The following is a 20,613-nucleotide window of genomic DNA, read 5'->3' on the forward strand; positions in this document are numbered from 1 at the left end:
AACCTGCGGATCATGCTTAAATCACAACAGCGGGCGCGCAACTCGCTGAGCTACCGTACCGCCTGTAAACTAGTGTTCCAACTGATGTTGTACCTTGCAGCACTACAACAAATGGTTTGTCAAACCTCCCTATGGGAAGACTACTTAAAAGTGGTGGATTTCAAATTAAAGAAAATTAGCAAATGGCCGTTAGCATTGTACATGTTCTTTGCTTACCCAAACTTCTAATCGTAGTGGTTAATCTTACCTCCTCCTATCCTAATGCATCTTAGGTTTGAAATGACAGAGTGGATATTGCCTTCATAAAGGAGTCCACAAATTGAAAAACAACTCCCAAAACAAGCAATGACTTGTATGGTGTTTCATAGTCATATTTTTCGTGATATTGCTGGCCATATTTCTCTTGGGTATGTTCAGAATGTGTTGGATAATAAAAGTCCAAAGCACAGAGATCCGTAAGGTTCTTTAACACAAAACATATTTAGGAGTAGTATGAAGCCACTGCTGCTTAAGTCATGAATTTACACCATGCAACACTGATGTAACTAGACTGGTGCCTTCCTTGGCTTCCACAGGACCAGTTGCTTTATAGGTCTCGAACACAGCACTCTGTGTTGAACCCGTTGAGCTGCAGCCACTGTCTTGGACAACGTAGACCTCTCTGATGAATGAACTTCATCCCCAGTCGCTACTCATTGAATTAACCTGAACTCTAAAATATACTCTACAGCGGAGACCCATTTAGAATTGTATCAGTGTCTGTTTCTCCTGTGCTTAACAGAACCCAAACTAGTAGGAAGCACCATTTCAAGCTTCAGCCCCATTTGGGGTTGTAACTTCCAGCCATGATACTCAAAGGCCAATGCTCCAGCCACTGTGAGACCGTTTTACCCAAATGGCAGCAAAATTAATCACATGGTGAATTCTATCCAATCCAAGTGTAATTGTGAAAACTGTTTATTCACTGAAAGCAAAACATTTATTCAACATGCATGCTTGTATCTTATTATTTTTCCTTTGTTAACATTCATATCCTGAATAGACGTTTGTTTAGGTCAGACAGATTTCTGTGAGTAGCAAAAGGAAACAAAAAGTAGAGAAAGCAGACTTGGCAACCACACACCTTAATTTAATTTAATCTGCAGAGCTACCTGGAAGTGAACCAGATTATCAGTTTCATTTCAGCTTCTGGTGCTGCCAAGTTACCATATTAACCAGAAAGAAAGTCACTTTTTTAGTGCAGACACTCCATCTAGCACACACACAAAGTGCCGCCTTTATCTGTTGCTCGTTACTCCATTTTTCATGCATGGTGCTATGAAGAAAGCATAAACAAGATCCCTGTTACTATCCAGATCTACCTGGGACTTGGCGTAAAGAAACAGATGCAACAAATGGGGAATTGGGGTGGGTCAGAGGAAAGACTTCCAGTCAGTCTGCCAACTCAGCTCTTTGTTAGGCTGTTTATTTTTTTGAGCATCAATATATTATGTTTATGCCCCACCCGAGAATGTTAATTGCAGGCATAAACAAAATCAATAGCATAGGTGCTTAAAGGTCTGAGTGCACCATCATTTTCTGAAATATAACTGTTACTCATATGGTATAAGAAGTTCAAGAGAACAGGTCTGCCGAGCAGTTGCTGCCTCGAAGCAAAGGAAGGGGCCCACATGACCCAGTGGAGGCTCAAGAGAACAGGTGTGCCCAGCAGTGCCTGTCTGAGTAAGTCTGTTTCTCTGACTGACCTAGACCACTGCCATGAACCACTGGGGGCCCTGCTTCATTTTCTAATGAATAGCCTCAACAGAGTTCTGGAATTAAATGCGGAGCATGAGAAAGGGTTTTCCCAGCAGCTCCCCTATTCCGGAAAATGTACAGGAAACTGGGCTAACTTTACCGTGGGTGCTGGAACGTTATTTAGTCACAGGGCCTGCCCAACGGAAACCTATAGCATCTTTTTTTTAAATGGAAAACATTTCTGACATGCAGAGCGAGTCCTCAATATGTTGTCACCCATGCCTCTGTGCATATTGCACACAATCATCTGGCCCAAGGAGCCAGGAAATATCCTAAAAAGGAAACACATATTTATAACAGATAAAATAGGTCTTGCTGAGTCAGGGGCTTTTATACCCAGCTTATAGAAGTTTCAAAAAATGTGAAGACAAAAACCTTTTTCAGGGGGCTTATGAAGCACTCGTCTCCTGGTTGAGGACTCTCATAGAGTAAGGATTGTGACGAGGATGTAATTTAATGAGGGCAATATAATGCCCAACACAGTTACAAAAAATACCCAACTGAAGCAGCAGGAAAACAAAAATGACCTTTAAAGAAATCTTCATCAAATTTCTCACCAACGTAAACAATTCAACTGGTCCAGACTGGCTCCTGATTTAACAGAGCTTTTGGCATGATGTACTGGTTATGCATAAGGGAGCTGCTGAATGACACCAGGGCTCCTTCCTTATATGTATCTTTATCAGCTATGGCAGCGCTTGCTCCAGACAAACCTAAAAATGACATCCACAACAGCTTGGATGATTCCCCTATGAAGTGAAATACAAACTCATTGATTTTCAGCTAAAATTCCATTGGAAATGTGACAATTGAACTGAACATGCGTTCTGAGGGTCCAAGTCTGTGGATAGAGGCATTGCCCAAGCAGCAGCATCAGCAGGGTGTGAAGCTCAAGCACTGCCCTCAGCCCGTCGCACCATAACCCAAAAGCACATCCCTATAAGGGCTGCTCTGACTGCACCCTCTGGGGAGGCTGCTTCTTTCACTTGTATGCGCAATATGTTTTCACCCTCTCTTAACCCACCGCAGAGCCTTGTCCATTCGTTAGACTTCATGAACCAGCTGTGCATGATCAAGATAATCTTTGTGGAAAGATTTTGTTGATCACTCAGTTCACATGACAATTTTGACGACACCCATTGGGCAACAATAGGCATTTACTTTTTATCTTGAGCCATGTATTTGGAAGATCAAAGAGTATGATGGCAATTATGAAGCACAACGGGTGAAGAGCGGTTCTGCTGGCACGTGATTCCCAGCTACAATTGTGACTCCAGTGTTGCAGTTCTTGTTCATGATATGGCATATATAAACTCATTCCAGCAAACCACAACATGGATTGATGTCAGATCTGAATGAGCAAGTGATGTCCTCGTCCTGCTAGACAGGAGTAAAATAGATTTTGCTGATAAAGCCAGTGTACATTGAAGAGGGAGAAAGGAAATCAAACGAGCCGAATGTAGTGTGTATTGAAAGATGGACTAAAACAGGATATAATGTACAATGCAATGCATCTTTTCTAATGTGTGGCAACAGCCTTGCCCGGAATGGAATGCTCACTTGATAAAAGAGAAGACCTAAAGCTGGAAAAGCCCTGGGAGCAACCACTCCCCGAAGGGGGATGCTCCTGCTGCTACAGCTTGTACTTCTTCAACGTCACAGCTTCGGTCTCTATTTGTTTTACTCATCGTTGACTTTAGTGTTAATATTGGCTTATGCCTGCCCCAACACACCTTTTACCCCCAGCCCCAGGAGTGGACATGGAAAAGAAATAGTCACGGGCAGCAAAAAAAAGTGGGCCACATTCACAAATCTCAATTTTATTTACTTTATGAAAATCTGAGCAGTATATGGGGTGGCATTGTTCTGCAATTATCTGGGGTAAAATTGTGGTCCACAGTCAGTTGTTTCTGGCTGTTTCGTGGAGAAGCTCTGAGCTTCACAAGCACCAAATTCTTTTCTCAATGTGCTTTGTTATTCTCATGAAAACCTAATTAAAACCCCCTGTTTAAAGTAATTAAATTATGTAAAATTAAGCGATAACTGAGTAAAGATTGTACCATATTGCACCCAATGGAAAATACTCGATTGGTCAGTTCCAATATTGTTCTAAGCGTTTATAGTGTGACAGGAACACTACCCATGACCTATTTTTCTACTTTAAACAAAAACAAGTGCTATACTCTGAGCTAACTGCTAGATGATGGACTATGCAAAGCATGTGATTCTCAGTAGATACAAGCCTAAGAAAGACTATCACTGAGTGAGTAATATTTGTCACATATATTGTGGTGGGAGGGGTGATGAAAAACTGAAATGATCAGAGAGAGTCTCTCAAAAATCTCCTTTTGGTGCTACAATGGTTCTGATGTCAAATCCAGGTATTATTGTGAAAGAAAGGGGTCTAGGATTTAAGTGTCCGGAGAACAATGATGAAATACAAACTGAAAAAGAATGTGACTACTGGTGAAATATTTGCACAGATATCCACTAAACACTGAATGTTGAGAAGCTGTTCACTATAACAAATCTCATATTTTTTTCATTTTCTTTTTTCTATGTGTGTGCCATGCAGCAATGAAACGTTACTACTACAGCAAGAAATCCATGACCTACAAACTACGTTAAAGGTTAGAATCCATTAAACGGAAACAAGACATCTGCTTGGGTTGCATACTATATAGATTATTAAACTAATTGTGAGTTTTGTGTTCATTACTAGGAGGAGAAATGGTACTCGGAAGAACTGAAGAAAGAACTGGAGAAAGTCAAAGAAGAGCAACTGAAGCAAGTAATTCTTTTAAAATACTTTTTAGTATGTTTCTGGCAATTAAATGGAGGAAATAAACTTACTTGTGCTTTTTGTATGAGCTTGCAAAATGCAAACAGGAATTTGAGGTAGCGGAAAAGATGTCAAACAAAAATGTTTGTATTGTTTGCAGTTTCCCATTTTTTTGGGACAAACTGTTTATTCTTTAAAGATGTTTTAAGCTTTAGCATATTGCCTTCTAATAGAAGAATGTGTGTTCTGTCGTTACTTTAAGCAGTTCACACCAACAATAACACCACAAACTGCTAGTCATTCCTACACTGGAGAAAAGCATACTAGTAGATTATTTTGGACGGTTCACGTTGAATGGATAATAAATCATTTGAGATGTCAATGTTCTCCATTAGTTGTAAAACATTTTCTAATGCATGCCATTAGTGAAAGCTGTATTTGGCATCAACAAGAGACATTTATTTGAAGGTAAACCCCTCCTTTTGATTTTAACTTTCTGGTACAGTTCTTTCTATAATTTTGAGAATCACTTTTTAGTTTTGTATGCAATGAAGCGCAATCCTCACTAGGTCAAATGTGTTGATGGGCCTTACCTCGCATTTGGCCCATCTGTGTTGGTGGGCAATATCTTGCCTTTAGACCGTCTGTGTTGGTGCGCAGTAGCTCGCATTTGGCCCATTTGTGGTAGTGAGCCAATATTTCTCTTTGTCCATTTGTGTCGGTGAGCCTAATCTTACATTTAGTCCATCTGTGTTAGGGAGTAACATCTCCCATGGATGGACTGCAGGGCACAGGGAACACATCACCCCTGGAGGAACCCTGGGGGGATTTAGGGAGAGTGGGGTTAATTGCTGCACACCAGAATGTACGACGGGGAAGTTGTATGGGCCACAGTTAGTCAGAACAGCGGGGATCGGAAAGGGTTCTGCCACTAACTAACCCTACTAAAAACTTGCCCTTCTGCATACACCTTATCAAACTCTGTACTAAACACAACCATACCTCTACATCACAACAAACCACTCTCACTTCACAACACCACAACAATGAAACAAAACCACACATAGCCCTGCTCAACAGCACATGGCGGCTGCCAACAGAAAAACACACACTTCCGCTCAATGAACGGTATCAACTGGACTGAAGCTGTCAACAGCACATCGCAGCTCTCTTGCTATTTTCTCCCGCTCGGTCCTACTAACTTACCCTCCCCCCCGTCTTGATTTACAGAGCACCAAGAAACCACGCAGGTGACAACAGTACACGGTATAATAACCTTTAACATAACATAACATGTGTGGTGGTCCAGGCTGGCCTGTAGTGGGGCATGGCCAGTGCTTTGTAGAAGAGCTTGAGGGGGAGAGTCGTCAGCATAGCTGACAGGGGCCCCCGACATTTTGTGTTATGCCGCTTATAGGGGAAATGTTCCTGGAGATACTGGGGGGGTAGGGACCACTGCACTCTATGTAATAGTGCCTCACGTGATGGTATTTGGGGTTTGCCAGTGGTTTTCACACCCCAACCCTACCCTCATAGGTAAGCTTCTTCGCCTAGTGACGACCCCCAGAGCACCACCTTGGTGAATGCAGGTCCATGAGCATAGTCCACATAGCAAAAGAGACAACTGTATGTAATGCATCTCGCATGTGCCCACACAGTAAACCCTGTCCACACTTGCAGGCCTGAATTAGGCAGAACATTGAAGGGGTGCTGGAAGGGAGAAGAAGCAGAGGAATGAGGGATAATGCACTTGCATGGCAGAGTCGGACAACCTCCCTGACAAGACCACCTGACACAAAATGGCAGGGCAGCAGGCTTTCTGGCAGGCTTACACAGACTATTTCACATTGTTTGGACGCTTGAGGCTGGACAAGCATGCATTTGTGATATGTGGTTGTTGTCATCATGTGTTCTCCATGAGATGCTCAGCCCAATTATCCGGAGAGCACAGATATAAAAAGGTGCGCAGTCTGGTCAAGAATGTGGAAGTTGGGAGACAGATTGTGAGAAGCGTTGATAGACAGGGAGGAGAGCAAGATGAGGGGGAAGTGGAGCAAGGAGAGAACGGAGGTGATAGGGGGATGGTGGATAAATGTGACGGGAGGTGTTGCAAGGAGCTAACAGCATAAAGTGGCAATAAGAGAGAGAAAGGGGGAGAGTGGTGGGCAGTACGACTCAGGAAAATGCGGCAAGAAGAAAGAGAAAAGACCAGAGTTTGGAATCCAGAATCCTTGCAGGAAAGAGGAATACTAAGGAATGGAAAGGGCGGAGTGGCAATAGGGAAAGAAAAAAGTAAAGTAGGATGGACGAGAGCGAGGCTTCTGGGAGAAGGGGGGAATGCTGAAAGAAGACAAACAAGAGAAGGAAAAGGAAGCAGTGGTAGGAGGTAAAGCTCAGGAAGGAGACAACTTCGAGGCGTGGAATGGACGGAGATGAGGAAGGAATTTCACCTAATTGCCCAACTTTGGTACATAGACTAGGACTAAGGTTGTGGACCCTGTTACAGTCTTGGTGGCATACCATGACTAACCCAGGAGCCAAGGAGTAGACATTTCAGACCAGCAATAATATTTGGCAGAGCAGCTGAAAGCGAAGCCCTATATTACAGGGTAACATTATGGTACCTAAAGTACCCTGGGGCCCAACTACATTGCAAGAGTTTGACGCCAGACCCCTGTTAGATGACCTGAGAGCACAGGAGTAGTGTTTCCTGGCAAGAGTACATCCCCAGGGACCAAAGCAAGTTTGTAATCCATACACCACCTGCCAAGAAAGATCACCAAGAGCCAGAAAAGTGTCCTGGAGCACTTAAACCACCACCGGAGTCTGACATCCACAGTCTTGTCTGCACACTTTGACGTAGCCCTAACCTAGAGATTGGGACAAACTCAGGACCTTGTCCATTAGAAATTCTAGGCCCCATAACATGTTAATCCTCGACATAAACACTCTTTCGTTTAAATTAGACCCATGTTTGTCTCCTATGTTAGCCCTGTAGGTCTTATTGCCCACCCATAACAGTTGTAAACCCCAATAAAGGGGAAGAACATCACAGCAGGATCTGTCTTGAAATTATAAAGGCGTGTATATGGGATCAAACCCGCTTGGACCCTGAAGAGTGGTGGGATTTGCAAGTCTCATGCCTTCCCCGTTTCTGACCAAGTGAAATTGATCCCCCATGAATGAGCACAAGGTCGGCATACAATCCACATTAGTAACAAACATAGTAAAACACTGCAATTAAAAGTCTTTTTCACTGTCTTTTACACCTGTGTCTTATACACCAACCTGCAGACATGTTTGGAACTACTGACTATGTGGGGCCCAAGTGTTTAATGCTTTCTTGACAATCATTTTTTTTTAACTAATAACTGCAAATGTCAAAACGATTTGGATTTGCCAATGCTTAAGTAGCACCGCTGCCAGTTTTGTTTTCCCTTTCTCCTTACTGTCACTTTTATTTTGACATTGTGCAGCTTCCTCTTTTATACTTTACACATACCTCCCAGCCTCTTCTTCCACAGACTTCATGATGGTTGTTTATTTTGCATTGTCGTAAGGTTATTCTCTGTCCTTTCTTCCTTATTCCCAAGCCTTTCCTTCTTCCAGACCTCTTCCCTCCTCACCTTGACCTTGTTTCTTTGCCCCACATACATTTTCTGTGCCTCCCACCTTGTTTCTTTGCCCACCTGCTGATTTTAACTGTTTTTTTTTTCTCGCTCTGGTCGTTACTACTTTTATTTCCCCCATGACCTTGTTTCTCTACGCCCAATTTCTTTCCCCTCCTCCAACCTGCTAGGCCAATGTTTCTTCTCCTGCCCCTTGGGCTTCTTCTGCTCCCCCTCTTTCAAATGCTTTTTTCACCCCCTCCTCACACTGGGTCCTCTTTTAGTTTCCCTTCCTCTGACCTTTTGTCGTTCTCCCTGATAATCTGTCCTTCCACCCTGACCCTCCCATCCCATGACATCCTCTGTTCTTTTCTTACCTCCCCCTCTACATCTTTTTCCCATATATGAGTAACATTTCCAAATCAAATGAAATGAGAAGCATCCATTCCTCGACTATTAAGCAGGTCTTTTCAAACGTTCTTAAAGAAGGGGGGCTTTTCTAAGGAAACCAGGCCATTACAAGTGGTAAAAAGGTGTACGACTAAAAGAGGTTTACTGGGGCTTTGGAGTTACTCTACGAGGAATAATTGGCAAATGGTGTCAAATGTGTAAACACTTCAAGCTGTAACATTGGTCACACATTGCACCCTTCTAATGCTAGTTTACTGAATGGTTTGGGGTTTCTAACTTTGATATTTAGAGAAGCGTATCTGCATTTTAATTGTTAATAGTAAGTTTTAATGAAAAGTTATGCACAGTATTAAATCATGGACTACTTGGCCCGAATTTTGCTTATTTGTGCATTATCCAAATGCCAGATGGGTCAAGTATTGGAGGATGAAATATTTTCAATAGGACCCTTCAATGAGTGTGGCATATTTCAAACTATATACAAGGCAACATCAAACACCCTTTGCTTGTGCAAAATAAGCATATTCAAAAGATTTAATGATTAAACTTTACACATGTAGGTGATTTATTTGTCATTTACCCACATGTCAGTGATGCAATGAAACACAAGATGTGAGGGTCTTATTTTGCCCATTTATGAATATGTAACATGTCAAACAATGTGAATGGTGTATGAAAACAGATACCTTACATGTGAGAAAAGCCATTCAGAATTGTTTTACTTTTGGGCAGTTGGGAATTAACTTTTTTTCTCTGCCCAATATGCACCTGCTAAGTTATTGCTAATAGCCCTTTTACACACTAGTGTGGCAGCCAGTGCTGATGCTCCTCGTGTCTTGTATCTCCATGTGGTGCACAGTTAGGCTGGCTGGGTAAATGTAGGTTCACGGGTGGGTGTTTATTGTGGCAATAAGCCCCAAGACGGTGGGCCATTACCGCCTAAGGTAATGCCCCTGGGGCCCACAGATTGGCCCGCTGTCGAGGGGCTTATTGCGATTAGTACCCCAGCCCGTTAGAAAGGGGTAGTAATGTTTTTTTCCCCACTTGCGAAACGCGTTGCGTTTCACAGCTGGAAAAAAAAGTTTTAAAAAGTTAAAAGAAAATGCCACAGCGGACAGAAAATGTAGTCCGTTTTCTCTTTCCGCGGCGGCCATTGAAGTAAGTTGGAAAAAAAGGAAATAAAAAAAATGGCCGCCATGCAACAGCAAGAAGGCCCTTCTCCCTTTCCATGGTGGCCATTCCGGAACGAAAAATGCTGTCGGAGATGGGAGCGAGCTGCACGCCATTGCGTGATCGGGATCACCATCAGGTAAGTCTCGGAATCCAGCCAACCACAGGTACGATTTTTTTTTTTTTACATTTTTTGCTGCACCGTGTAATAATGCTGGTTACAGCAGTATACACATTTGCCTTCTGTGGGCTTGCAAGGCTGGCCTCCTTGCTGGCCTTCAGGTTCATCTCAATTGCCACCTCACTAGGGCAATGCACATTTTATTAGTGTATTTATTGAGCGAGGACCTAGCTTCAGGAAGCAACGGAGCGCTTTACAATAATAGGGGGACGAACACAGTGAGGGAAGGAGAGAAAAAAAAGGAGCGGGGAGCTAACAAGGGAGGGTGGGCAATTGGCAGCATGGGGGGGGAAGACCATGGGAACTAGATCACATTGCACACTCACACTGCCCAGGCAGTGTGGATGGAACATAAGATGGTTATTCCTTGTGATTAACACAGTAGTTTGGTTTTCAATAGGCGTGTCTAATGTGCAGTGTCAAGATTCACATCAGTAGCCTCCTACTATGGTGCTGATGCATGTTATTACACTATTAGATCTTCCAAACGCCTGCCCTTCAGCCTGCTATTAGGATGTTTCCACGACAAGTAATATGTCATGTCTCTGCCAAGGCAGGCTGATTGGCTGGTTTTCCTACACTTACATGGCTCTGCCCCTACACTTCCATTGTTGTCTCATCAATGTAGCATCTCCTCCTTCTGTCCTCCACAGGCCAACTGGCGGGCAACGTGTTTCGAGCTACATGTTGGGGATCACTGTTCTAGATCATTTCATTTACTGTGGTGGAGACAAGGTCGCACAATTCCACATCATTGACTTGCTGGGTCAAGCATTCCACTTGTAGAGTTCAGATCCTGGTCTCAATCAATGTAAGATGAACGTCAGCTTCTCCCCACTAATGCAAAAACAGAACCAGCATTGAGGGCTACATTTTTCGCACTCTGCGATTTGGACATGCAGAATCCCATAGGGTGCAACATATTTGTCTGAATGATGACAAACTGTTAAGTGAAAAGTAAAGGTGACGAAATGATGTCAGTGTGGAAGTTGTCCGACTTCACCTAGAAGAGCTGCTTCAAGTAGGGGTAATTTAGAAGTCCTACAGCTCCTACGCTTCACCCGTCTTGGTGGCCCGCAAGAAGAACAATGGTACTGTAAAGATTAATGAAAACCCAAACAATGTCCAATGTCCAGTGTAAGACCAGTACACAACATTTTGGGTCGCTGTAGCTCTTGACTGTCTTACTCTCATTGCTTTACTATGTTGGACCTACACAACAACTATTAAATACCTGTGTGCCTTAAAAACCAAGGGAAGACTGTCATTTTAGTTTCTGTGATTTTGAACACGACCTAAGGCATATCTGGTGCACCAGCCACATTACGGTCTCTGATGGAGTGCTAGGTTTGTTACGTGAAACTGTTGGAGATGCTTGTTTAGTGCAATGATAGCTTTAGGAAGGTGCCAGAGGAACAGTTATGTGTTGCTTTCCCAACCAAGGTTATTCCATTATTTTGTGACCAGGTTGTATGCAGCAGATTGTCCAAACTCCAGCCTGTCACCTCAGTTGCTACCCAGTGCAGTACTGCTTCCTGGAAGCAGGAAGAGTGACAGTTGGAAGATTGAGGATAGCGGATGCAGACAGTATCGCTAAGTGTGTAGCAGTGGGGTACCTTCCCAACAACATTGCAGTTTGACTGACTGCATATCTACATCTACTGAGTGCCATTGGTGTATTAGTGTTTTGTGTAGTTCTGGACTATAAAGGAACATGGAGCATCCTGGGTATCACTGAACACTTTACATATTATGCCCAGGATCTATGCATGAAACACCAGAATACCATGGCCATTGCAAACATTCTTAGGGAGATGTTCTTTGTAGACAATGACTGGCCTGTCCAACTTCACTGAAATTAAGGGCCAGATTTTGATTTATGACTGATTAACGAGATGCTGAAGCTGTTTGGGCTTAAAAGACTAGTATGTCACCATACCATTTACAATGAGATGCTCAGACTGAACAGTTAACTGGACCCTCTTTACCATGCGGGGAACCTACAAAGCAGAACACAGGACACCATGGAGCCACATGTGGCCACTGTGTTGAAGACACAGTGTGTGAATGTCCTTCTGTAAGAGCATGAGGGGCTCTGGGGACCAGGGATGCCCACAATCTACACAAGGGGCTTATCCAAAGACTGCACATGGGAGAATTTCCAGTGAAAGGAGCCGACGCTGCCCAGACTACCTACTATTTGGCCAAGAGGGATAGATCAGGGTGTACCGTTGTAATATTACCACAAATTTCCAGCATTCAGTTAAGTGGCAGTAAAAACCCTTCAAAACAACTCAAATATCAAACCAGTACAAACTTTGTTGCTTTCAATGGGACAACCGGCAACTCCTCACAAATCAGAGGAAAACACTGGCATTTCCCACAATCGCAAATGGTGCATCACTTCACTCAGTCAGAACAACACAGTAGAACACTCTTCTCTCGACCAGATTGTTTCTGTTATCGTTTCATGTGCACCCTGATGCCTTCAGGCTGAGGTACATAATAAATATATAAATAAAAAATAAATAAACAAAGTGTCCCTCCCCATTCAGTATCTGAGCTTGCATATACAAAACACTGATACAGTATGGCCCTTATACACTGAAAACACCCAAATAGAAACTGCCAGCTAAAAGGCGAGCCAGCAGGCCACAAAAACATAACAATCCCCAGCCTTAAACTCCTTTGTCAACACGGAAGGCAGCACACCAGGGAGCGGGTAAACTGTAGCAAGTTCAGAAAACCAACACCAGCAGCATATAACTTGGATTAAAAATGCCCAGGATCCTTTGTCGAGCCCCCCCCTACTCCCTAAATTCTGAACTTCAAATTATTACTCTCAATGAGTTCACTGTAGGAACCACCTAACCATCCCAGCCAACTAGGCTGTAGATGCATAGTCCAGTCAAGAGAAAATAGGCTGGGTCTCCTCCACTGGAGAGAAAAGAAAAGAAACAGAGTTCTGAAGTGAGCTGGAGAACTGAGACCAGAGCCATTTGAAGAACCTGGAGAGCTCCTGGGAGGCATGGGCATGGAAAGACTTCAGAGATTATGGATGGCACCATGACCCCCCCCCCAGTTCTTCCAAAATCTACTCGCCCACTCGCATAGTCGAGATTTTATGAAGGTTGAGTACCATTTAAATGGTACTCGACTTTGCTGAAGAGCACGGGATGTTTGAAATTTGTATTTACATACACTGCAAACTTTGCTGTAAATGGCAACTAACAGTTTCACTGTATGTGGCTGGCCACTGGGTTGCAGCATTGTGCCAAATATGAAGTGGTCTTATGGTGACATGCACCATTTCACAGAAAGCGCTGATAAAACTGTCACCCGTCACCATGGGTCGAGTGAATTTCTCTTTGGTCGAGTAGGTGAACAAAGGAACTCGACCGGCAGGTCTAGTGTGATTTTTAAGTGTTTGCAAAACATGACCCCAGTTATGGGGAGAAGGACACCCTACCCCTTTCAGAGTGGGAGAGGGACCCACTCTTGGAGAGAACCAAACCCTGGGATAGACCTGTGGGCGAGTAGATTTTGGAAGAACTGGGGGGGGGGGTGGTCATGGTGCCATGCACTTGTACATTCTCAATGTCACTGGGCCTAGTAAGATCGCTGTTTTGTTCTCCCCTGTTCCCCTCCCTTGCATTGTCACACTCTGAAACACTTGTGTATGAGCGCGATAGAGATAAAATATCAATATAAAAAAAAACCTGGGATAGACCTACTCAAGGGGAAAGTAGTAAATTTCCAAAATAATGCATCAAAATAATAAACTCTCCATACAAACACTAGTTAACACGTTAAAACAAGGGATTTTTCAATTATTTTAAAATGTGCTGAAAGCACCTTAAAAAGTTCTGCAAGTAAAAACGTAATCAAACCAATAATTTAAACGAAGCAGAGACCTATTAACATAAATCAGTTACAGAATTTGCATCAACACAAGACAGAACAAAAACCATTACAGCTGAGACTGACCTAATGTTACAAATAAAATGCCTTCTCTGCCATTTCCTTCTTAGATTTAGTAATTTTGTGCAAGTAAGCAAAAAAATGAGGTATATCCTCGATCGCACTGCTACCGCAAGTACAATACCTAGTCTTTGCCATGTCATCCCACCCTTTACCAGCAAGACATTTAATATCGTCATAGCTAGAAAACGTCTTTGAAAACGTCTTTGACTAGGTGATCGAATAGAGCTCATCGAGACATTATCTGTGTGAGTACAACATGCCATCATTAAATGTCTCAGTGAGCAGAGATGTATCATACTATTCATGACTTGATCAAGTTCTAGCTTTCTTGCTTTCATTTTTAGATGTCGTCTACTGATCAAGCCCCCCTGGGATGCTTAATATCTAGGGTCCACTTTCTAAATAACGTGGAGCATTTCTTGTACCAGGGATAAATTTCACAAGAAGGATTTCTAGCTAATTCTTCCATTACATTCCTAATATTCAGGTTTTCCGAGGAGCTTCAATGTAATTTCCTGAAGTATTCCAAGAATCTGAATTCAGCCAATGCCCCTATGCTTGAGGCCTCCACTTCTAAGGTTAGGCAGGACCTGGAGCACTCTGGCCAAGGCCCCATACCTTCCTCGGGTAAATATGTAAAACACAATCCAGAAACAATCTATTCACACTCCCCCAGATCTCGCTAATATACAAAACAGAGGAATGTTTCTTTACTTCAAGAGCCTTGAATACATTTATCAAGGCGAAAACCACCATGCTTACAATAAAATCACACCAAGCCGCCCAGGCCTGAGCGTTGCGGGTTTTTAAGTGACTCCAGGTGTGCAGATCATGTGCAATTATTTGAGAGTAGCACTCCTAACTAGCAGTAAGAATCAGCTACATTAACTTTGTTTATAGACCAGGTAGATTTCTTTTTACTGGTACCGAACACCACTATTTATTTTTTACTTAAATTCAAGATTAGGCCGTTGGCTTCAAAATAACCAGCTGTGTATCTTAGACTGTGCTCAAGACCCTTTGGCGTCAAGTCTAGTAAAATGACATCAGCATATAGAAGGGTGGGGTACTTAACACAGTTCAATGTCAGTGGAATAGGCCCCATCTTTAACGGGGCTGGCATAAAATCTGAAAGAAATACTATAACAAAGCAAGTGGGCCAAGGGACAGCCCTGGCGCACCTTTGTTAGTGGCAAACTCCCTGGATGCCTCATGACTAGTGTGGCCGATAACTGAAGCCCTTGTATTTAAATAGAGACAGATGATTATCTGCAGAAGAGAAATCGGCACACCTATTTAATGGAGTTTGCTCCACAAGACAGAGCAATCCAGGGAGTCGAAGGCCTTTGCTCAATCTAAAAAGCTAGCATATAGTGCGCCCGCTCTTATCCACAAGTATTTGTCAATTATAGTTGTGAGGACAACCACATGGTCAATTGTCGTAAAGCCTTTTTTAAAGCCTGCCTGGCACAGTGCTGATCTATTATTTTCTCTTGCTCATAGCTCAAGCCTAACTGCCAGACAACTGGCGAAGATTTTAGAAGCATTGTCCAATAACGATATCGGACAGTAACAATGGTTTAGAGACAGAGAGTAAGAGAAATCAGAAAGCCTTTTGAGGGCTTTATCCCAGATACTGGTGGAGGCCAGATACCCAGGAAGAGAGACTGAGGCAAACATCTACTGAGGACAGTTTTTTTTAATCCCTGGCAGGAGCAAATGACTTGGGAGAACATTAGCCTGAAAAGGGCTGAATGCTTTTGCAGTGGAGGGCAACCCCTGACTGGTGGGTTTAAATATTGTAGCTTGGCAACTCTAGGCAAAGGGAAAGATGTACCTGCTGGCAGTAGTTTGCCAACGGTAAATGCATTTAGCAAAAGAGAAGGAAAACTTGCTGGTAGGAGTGTGGAAAAATTAATAGCCCAAAGAAAGGGTAAGGAAATACTTGTTGGTAGCAGTGTCATGGTAAAACCCCTTTATCCCTGAGACCATGTTTTGAGCTTTAAGGTGATCAGGCTCTATAATCCAGACGGCTGTGTCTTCTAAGATAGGTTTACACCCCTTTTTCCAAACTGTCCATCTTGACACTTTTAGCAAATAGTTTGTGTTCCCTGGCAAACTATCTCATGGATACAAAAACAAGGTCTAGTCCTTGTCGTTGGGTTCAGTACTTATGAAGAGAAGGTGCCAACACCCTCTCTGGGCTTCTGGCACTCCTGGATCAGGGAAGGCAGGCTGGAGACCAAGGAGGAAGGCATCAAGACACGCAGGCTGAATTTCAAAGTCATCTTTTATTCTTCACAACAAACCAGGAGACAGCAGACAACATACAGCAGGAACACCAACAACAATCAACCGGAGCTCTGAATTCATCTCTTTTTATACTGTTTCAAAGCTGGTGTAATTTAATAATTAATACACAAAACATTTCTATTGGTCCTTATAATTAAAGACAAACCATCATGTGCCTGTGATTTGCTGGCTTAACTGCCACTCACAGGCCCCTATGACATCAATTGGCATACAGGCTAATTACATTTGTATGAGCTGCTCTTGACCTATAATATGAATCCTTTGATGCTTTGAGAAAGAACATCTTTGACCTCCTCTTCGAGGTAATTTTGGCAGGCGATAGCATGCTTCCTTGCCAAAAAGTCTACATAGGGGCATCGGCTGTGTGGACTGTCCATGAACTTAATACAATTGTTGCTTATTTGAACAGCTACCTGCTCTAATTGCAACCTTCCCGGTCCATCACTGTCAGAATTGCTGCCAAGAAGTCCAGGCATTATGTCCCAGACATGTTCTCCCCTACTGACCTCTCAATGAACTGCTATGAGGGAATTATTTCATTATTTCAATATGACTTGTAGAATTCCACCATCTTAGAATCTGCCTGACCATGTCTCATTCTAAATGCCTGATTATTACAAAATGGTTGCTCTATCTGTTTTTAAGTGAAACTCCTTTTCTGCTCAGTTTTAAGCCTCGATTTCTGGTAACTATGATAAATGTATACTACCCAACACGGCCTCTGCTGCGCAAGGCATTCTGACCCCAAAAATGTATGTCGCCCTACAATGTGCTTGTTTTGGTCTTTTAAGCACTATAATTCTGATTTTCGCAGTACTGGAACTATTAATCAACCCAACAAGTTATCTGCATTCAGTTTGGGGGGTGGGTGTTTAGCCCTTTAGCACCTCCTCTACACTTACAACATCCCTGAGTTACTCATCCTGATACTTTTCTATAAAGTTCCCTTTTGAGTTCTAGGTGAAACGCCTAGGCCCTAGCAAAGATAATCCCACCAACACTATTGTGTTTACAAATAGATGCATTGAACTATGTTTTTGTCTTGTTTCATTAGGTCACGCTTACATGTGCTCCAAAAAGGATGTCTCTAGTTACTTACTGCACTACTTAATATTTGCAATATATGCTCCCTTTGCAAGTAGATTTTTTTTTTTTAATGTCACCCCAGATACAACCAGACCGTACACTTTCCACAAGTATGCCGCCTAGCTTCAACACCAGCTTCATCAGGCTCATCAACCTGATCAGGCAGCTGGTGTCAAGAATGTTGGTGAGCATAAGAGGTGTGACAGTAAAGTGAGATTCCAAACCCTTCCACCTGGTGATTGGGTGCCGATTGAAAGTCTGGAAGAGGGGAAGGAACAGGTAGGCTGATCGATGGGTGTCCGAGGCATACATTGGAGATCATCCGTTTTATCCAGTCTGCTTCCATACAGACTCTGAGAGGAAGGTCAACTGAGCATGTGCCAAGACATTACATAGAAACCTTCTTCTGCCACTTGGACCTGAAGTACAAATGCCTACTGAGAAGACTACGGAAAGCGAAATCCACCCAGAAATGACAAATAAGAGATACCCTAGCAGTCGGGGTGTAGTTTCCAATAGTTGTACAAAAGAAAGTGATGCCAGTCCATCAGTCAATGTGCCCAATCAACCTCCTCTCACCCAAGACCTGACATAGCAAGGTGGTGCTGAGATGCTTGCTGCATCATGCACTCCGAACTGGTTCTGTGTGCACACCAAGTTAGACGATTCTAGAAGAAAAAGGAATTGAGGCCTTACTGCAGGATCTGCGATCTCTGAACAATGGACTGGCCGCATTACACCTGATGTTACAGAGCCAGCCCAGTGGATGGTTTTTCTCTTGGATCCTGATGCCCCTTTGCCATCTCCCAAACCTTTATGCTGTTAGCACCACAAGGTTTGAGCAGTGCAAAAGCCCCAAGGTTTTTATGTGAGGTGCCCATAGGAGGGAAGTACTTATCCCCTCCTCTTCCACTGAATCCATACCTTTGTGGTTCTTTGTACATGCACCTTAGTTTCGCCACACATCAAAGTGTGCACCACACTAGGAACTCCTCTTGGACACCAAGGTGCCCTCGACGACAGAGTATTCAAGCAGGGAGATGGTGGACCTCCCTAACAAAAGCACGAAAGGCAGAGTGTGGCACAGGCAGTTCCCTGCAGGAGAAGCAGAGCGAATGTAACGCATGACGCCACTGTGGGTTACCAGATTTAAAATGTGCCCCATTGCTAATTCAAACAAAGTACAGGAATTAAGGAGAAATCTAATGTTGATTTTACGTTTTGCAACATGTAGGAAATTGGATAGCCTAATTCTAATGTATTAACAGTAATCTTCACCTCCATTCCCCTCTACACCGGGAATCGGGGTCTCCCTTGGTAGTGCCTTGTGATCACCTCACGTTGATGATAAATATAGGCACTTTAGACCGGAATGTAAGCTATTGATGGTTGGGACTTTCTGCTGTCAAGAAGCAGCACTGTTGGAGACTGGCATCTTTCAGAGCAAAGATGTGGCCTTCCCTCATGGCCCTGTCCCTGCCACACTGCTACACGGACCATTTGGAGAGCCCTGTTGCAATCTTTGGTTTTGTTTTGGTCTTACTTGCACCACTGGTGGTTGGAGCTGCAAAGCATGTCAGTGCTTGAAGGATTGCTTCTCTGGCCAGTCAGGTTGTCACGTTTTTGGCTTAATGGTGAGTTGAGGCCACTCGAATAAAGAAGCACTGGGGCATCCAACCCATGGAGAGGGAGAGGCGAGCGCACAGGCTCAGTATAAGACTGGGTAGCCTTCACTCTTCCCAGACCCACAATAGGGCCAACGAGGCCACACAGAATTACCATGACCCTCTGCAACTGAAGGAGCCAGAAGTTCTCTTAAGGCAACCCAGAGCCCTACCCAGGGAAAACCAAAGCTTCCCTTCAAACAAGGCCATTTCATTTACTTGACACTACCCATGTGTGTTCTGATACTGTTGCAATTCACCTGGCATTAGCGAAATGCAGGAAACGATCGGAGAAACGATCCATGAATCCATCCGGAACCCTGTGGCTGATGCACTGTTGTAAAATCGCGCTTTTCCTAAACGTGGATTTAACTGTGTGAATTTAAAAAAACAATCCATTGTCTCCCGGCTGAGCGTTCCCCCAGTGATGATATAGTGTTACACATTCAGAGCAAGACATCTAAAGTTTAGACATCTTCCCTGTAGTTCGATTCACACAGCTCCTGCCATAGGGTCTGTGCAGAGAGAGAGTGCAATGCATGATGGGTGGGCCGCATGCAGGGTAGCCTGGCTCCCTGAGCCCAAAGCGAGTCCAATCCCAGCCGTGCCTCGTTCATCTATCTCTCCCTCCCTTTTGAGTATTTCTTTACTCACATATGACCCCCGTCTTCATTTTCACTTTCTCAGCATGGTTATGCTACCACAGCTTTGCCCCTCCCTAGCGTTCTGCCGTAATCTCATCCTAGTCCCCTTCGTCTCAACATCTTCACCTCCTTTCTTCCCCCAAACCTCATTGTGCCCCTTCTGGTTTTCTTTCTTTTCCTCAGCTAGCTCCTAAACTCTGGAATTCCATCCATTTTGATATACGCTCTGCACCCTCGCTTCACATCGCTCGCACAAGCTTAAAATCCTATCTTCTTTCCTCTCTTAATTCCCGCTAAAAATCTTTTTTGCTACTACTTACCATGTCACCATTACTAAGTTTATATTGTATTGTTTTTTTTTTCAACATCTCTATTTGTTTTTGCACTTGAACAGTAACCTAGAACAAAGGAAAAATCAACAGAACCCTCCCACCTCCCCCCACGGGCCAGTATCCCCTCCTTTCCAGTAATGCCTCTGGCTGGGCACAGGCATTATGCTTGATACAGGTCCAAGATCTTAAGGCGTTGGGGGGCACCAATTCGCTCTGTAGTCGTCTCTGAGGAAGGCCAGCGTCTCTCCCCAGTCGTCTGCGAATTTCGAAAGTTTCCCATTCATTGCATAGGTCGCCCACTCAAGAGCAACAGTGTCCCATAGCCTTCTTAGCCAGTCTTGGAAGCTCGGAACATTGATACTCCTCCATCTCTGGGCAATAAGAGTCATAGCCGTAAGTGTCAATATCACCGTTGCTCTCACTCTGCTGCGCGGCTCACCGGCTGCGCCCCCGCCACGGATGCCCAGCAGAATTTGCTCTGGAGGTCTACTCTCACCCCCTCCCCCCCAGTGCTTGTTCCTGACCCCTCTGAATTTCCTCCCAGAATGGAACGATTTTAGGACACCTCCACCAAATATGTTCGGCTGTTCCCGCCTGCCCACAGCCTCTCCAACACTCCCATGCGATCTCGGGATTCATCT

The 20,613-nt window shown here is 43.7% G+C and overlaps 1 protein-coding gene and 1 pseudogene across 4 annotated transcripts in view; both read left to right on the forward strand.

Moving 5' to 3' along the window:
• The window catches only part of LOC138513140 (ras-related protein Rab-6A-like), a 34,727-nt pseudogene extending 31,236 nt beyond the window's left edge, over positions 1-3,491 (forward strand).
• Positions 1-20,613, forward strand: part of EEA1 (early endosome antigen 1) — a 1,786,886-nt gene that overhangs the window by 203,277 nt on the left and 1,562,996 nt on the right. For 2 of the 4 annotated variants that reach the window (XM_069629072.1, XM_069629073.1), the window contains 2 exons: positions 4,373-4,427; positions 4,520-4,588. In XM_069629072.1, coding sequence (XP_069485173.1) covers positions 4,373-4,427; positions 4,520-4,588 — 124 coding nt within the window. The remainder of the gene's footprint in view (positions 1-4,372; positions 4,428-4,519; positions 4,589-20,613) is intronic. The other 2 variants (XM_069629075.1, XM_069629074.1) reach the window with 1 other exon arrangement.

Source organism: Ambystoma mexicanum, chromosome 12 (assembly GCF_040938575.1).
Source record: "Ambystoma mexicanum isolate Mex_15411 chromosome 12, UKY_AmexF1_1, whole genome shotgun sequence".
NCBI lineage: Eukaryota > Metazoa > Chordata > Amphibia > Caudata > Ambystomatidae > Ambystoma > Ambystoma mexicanum.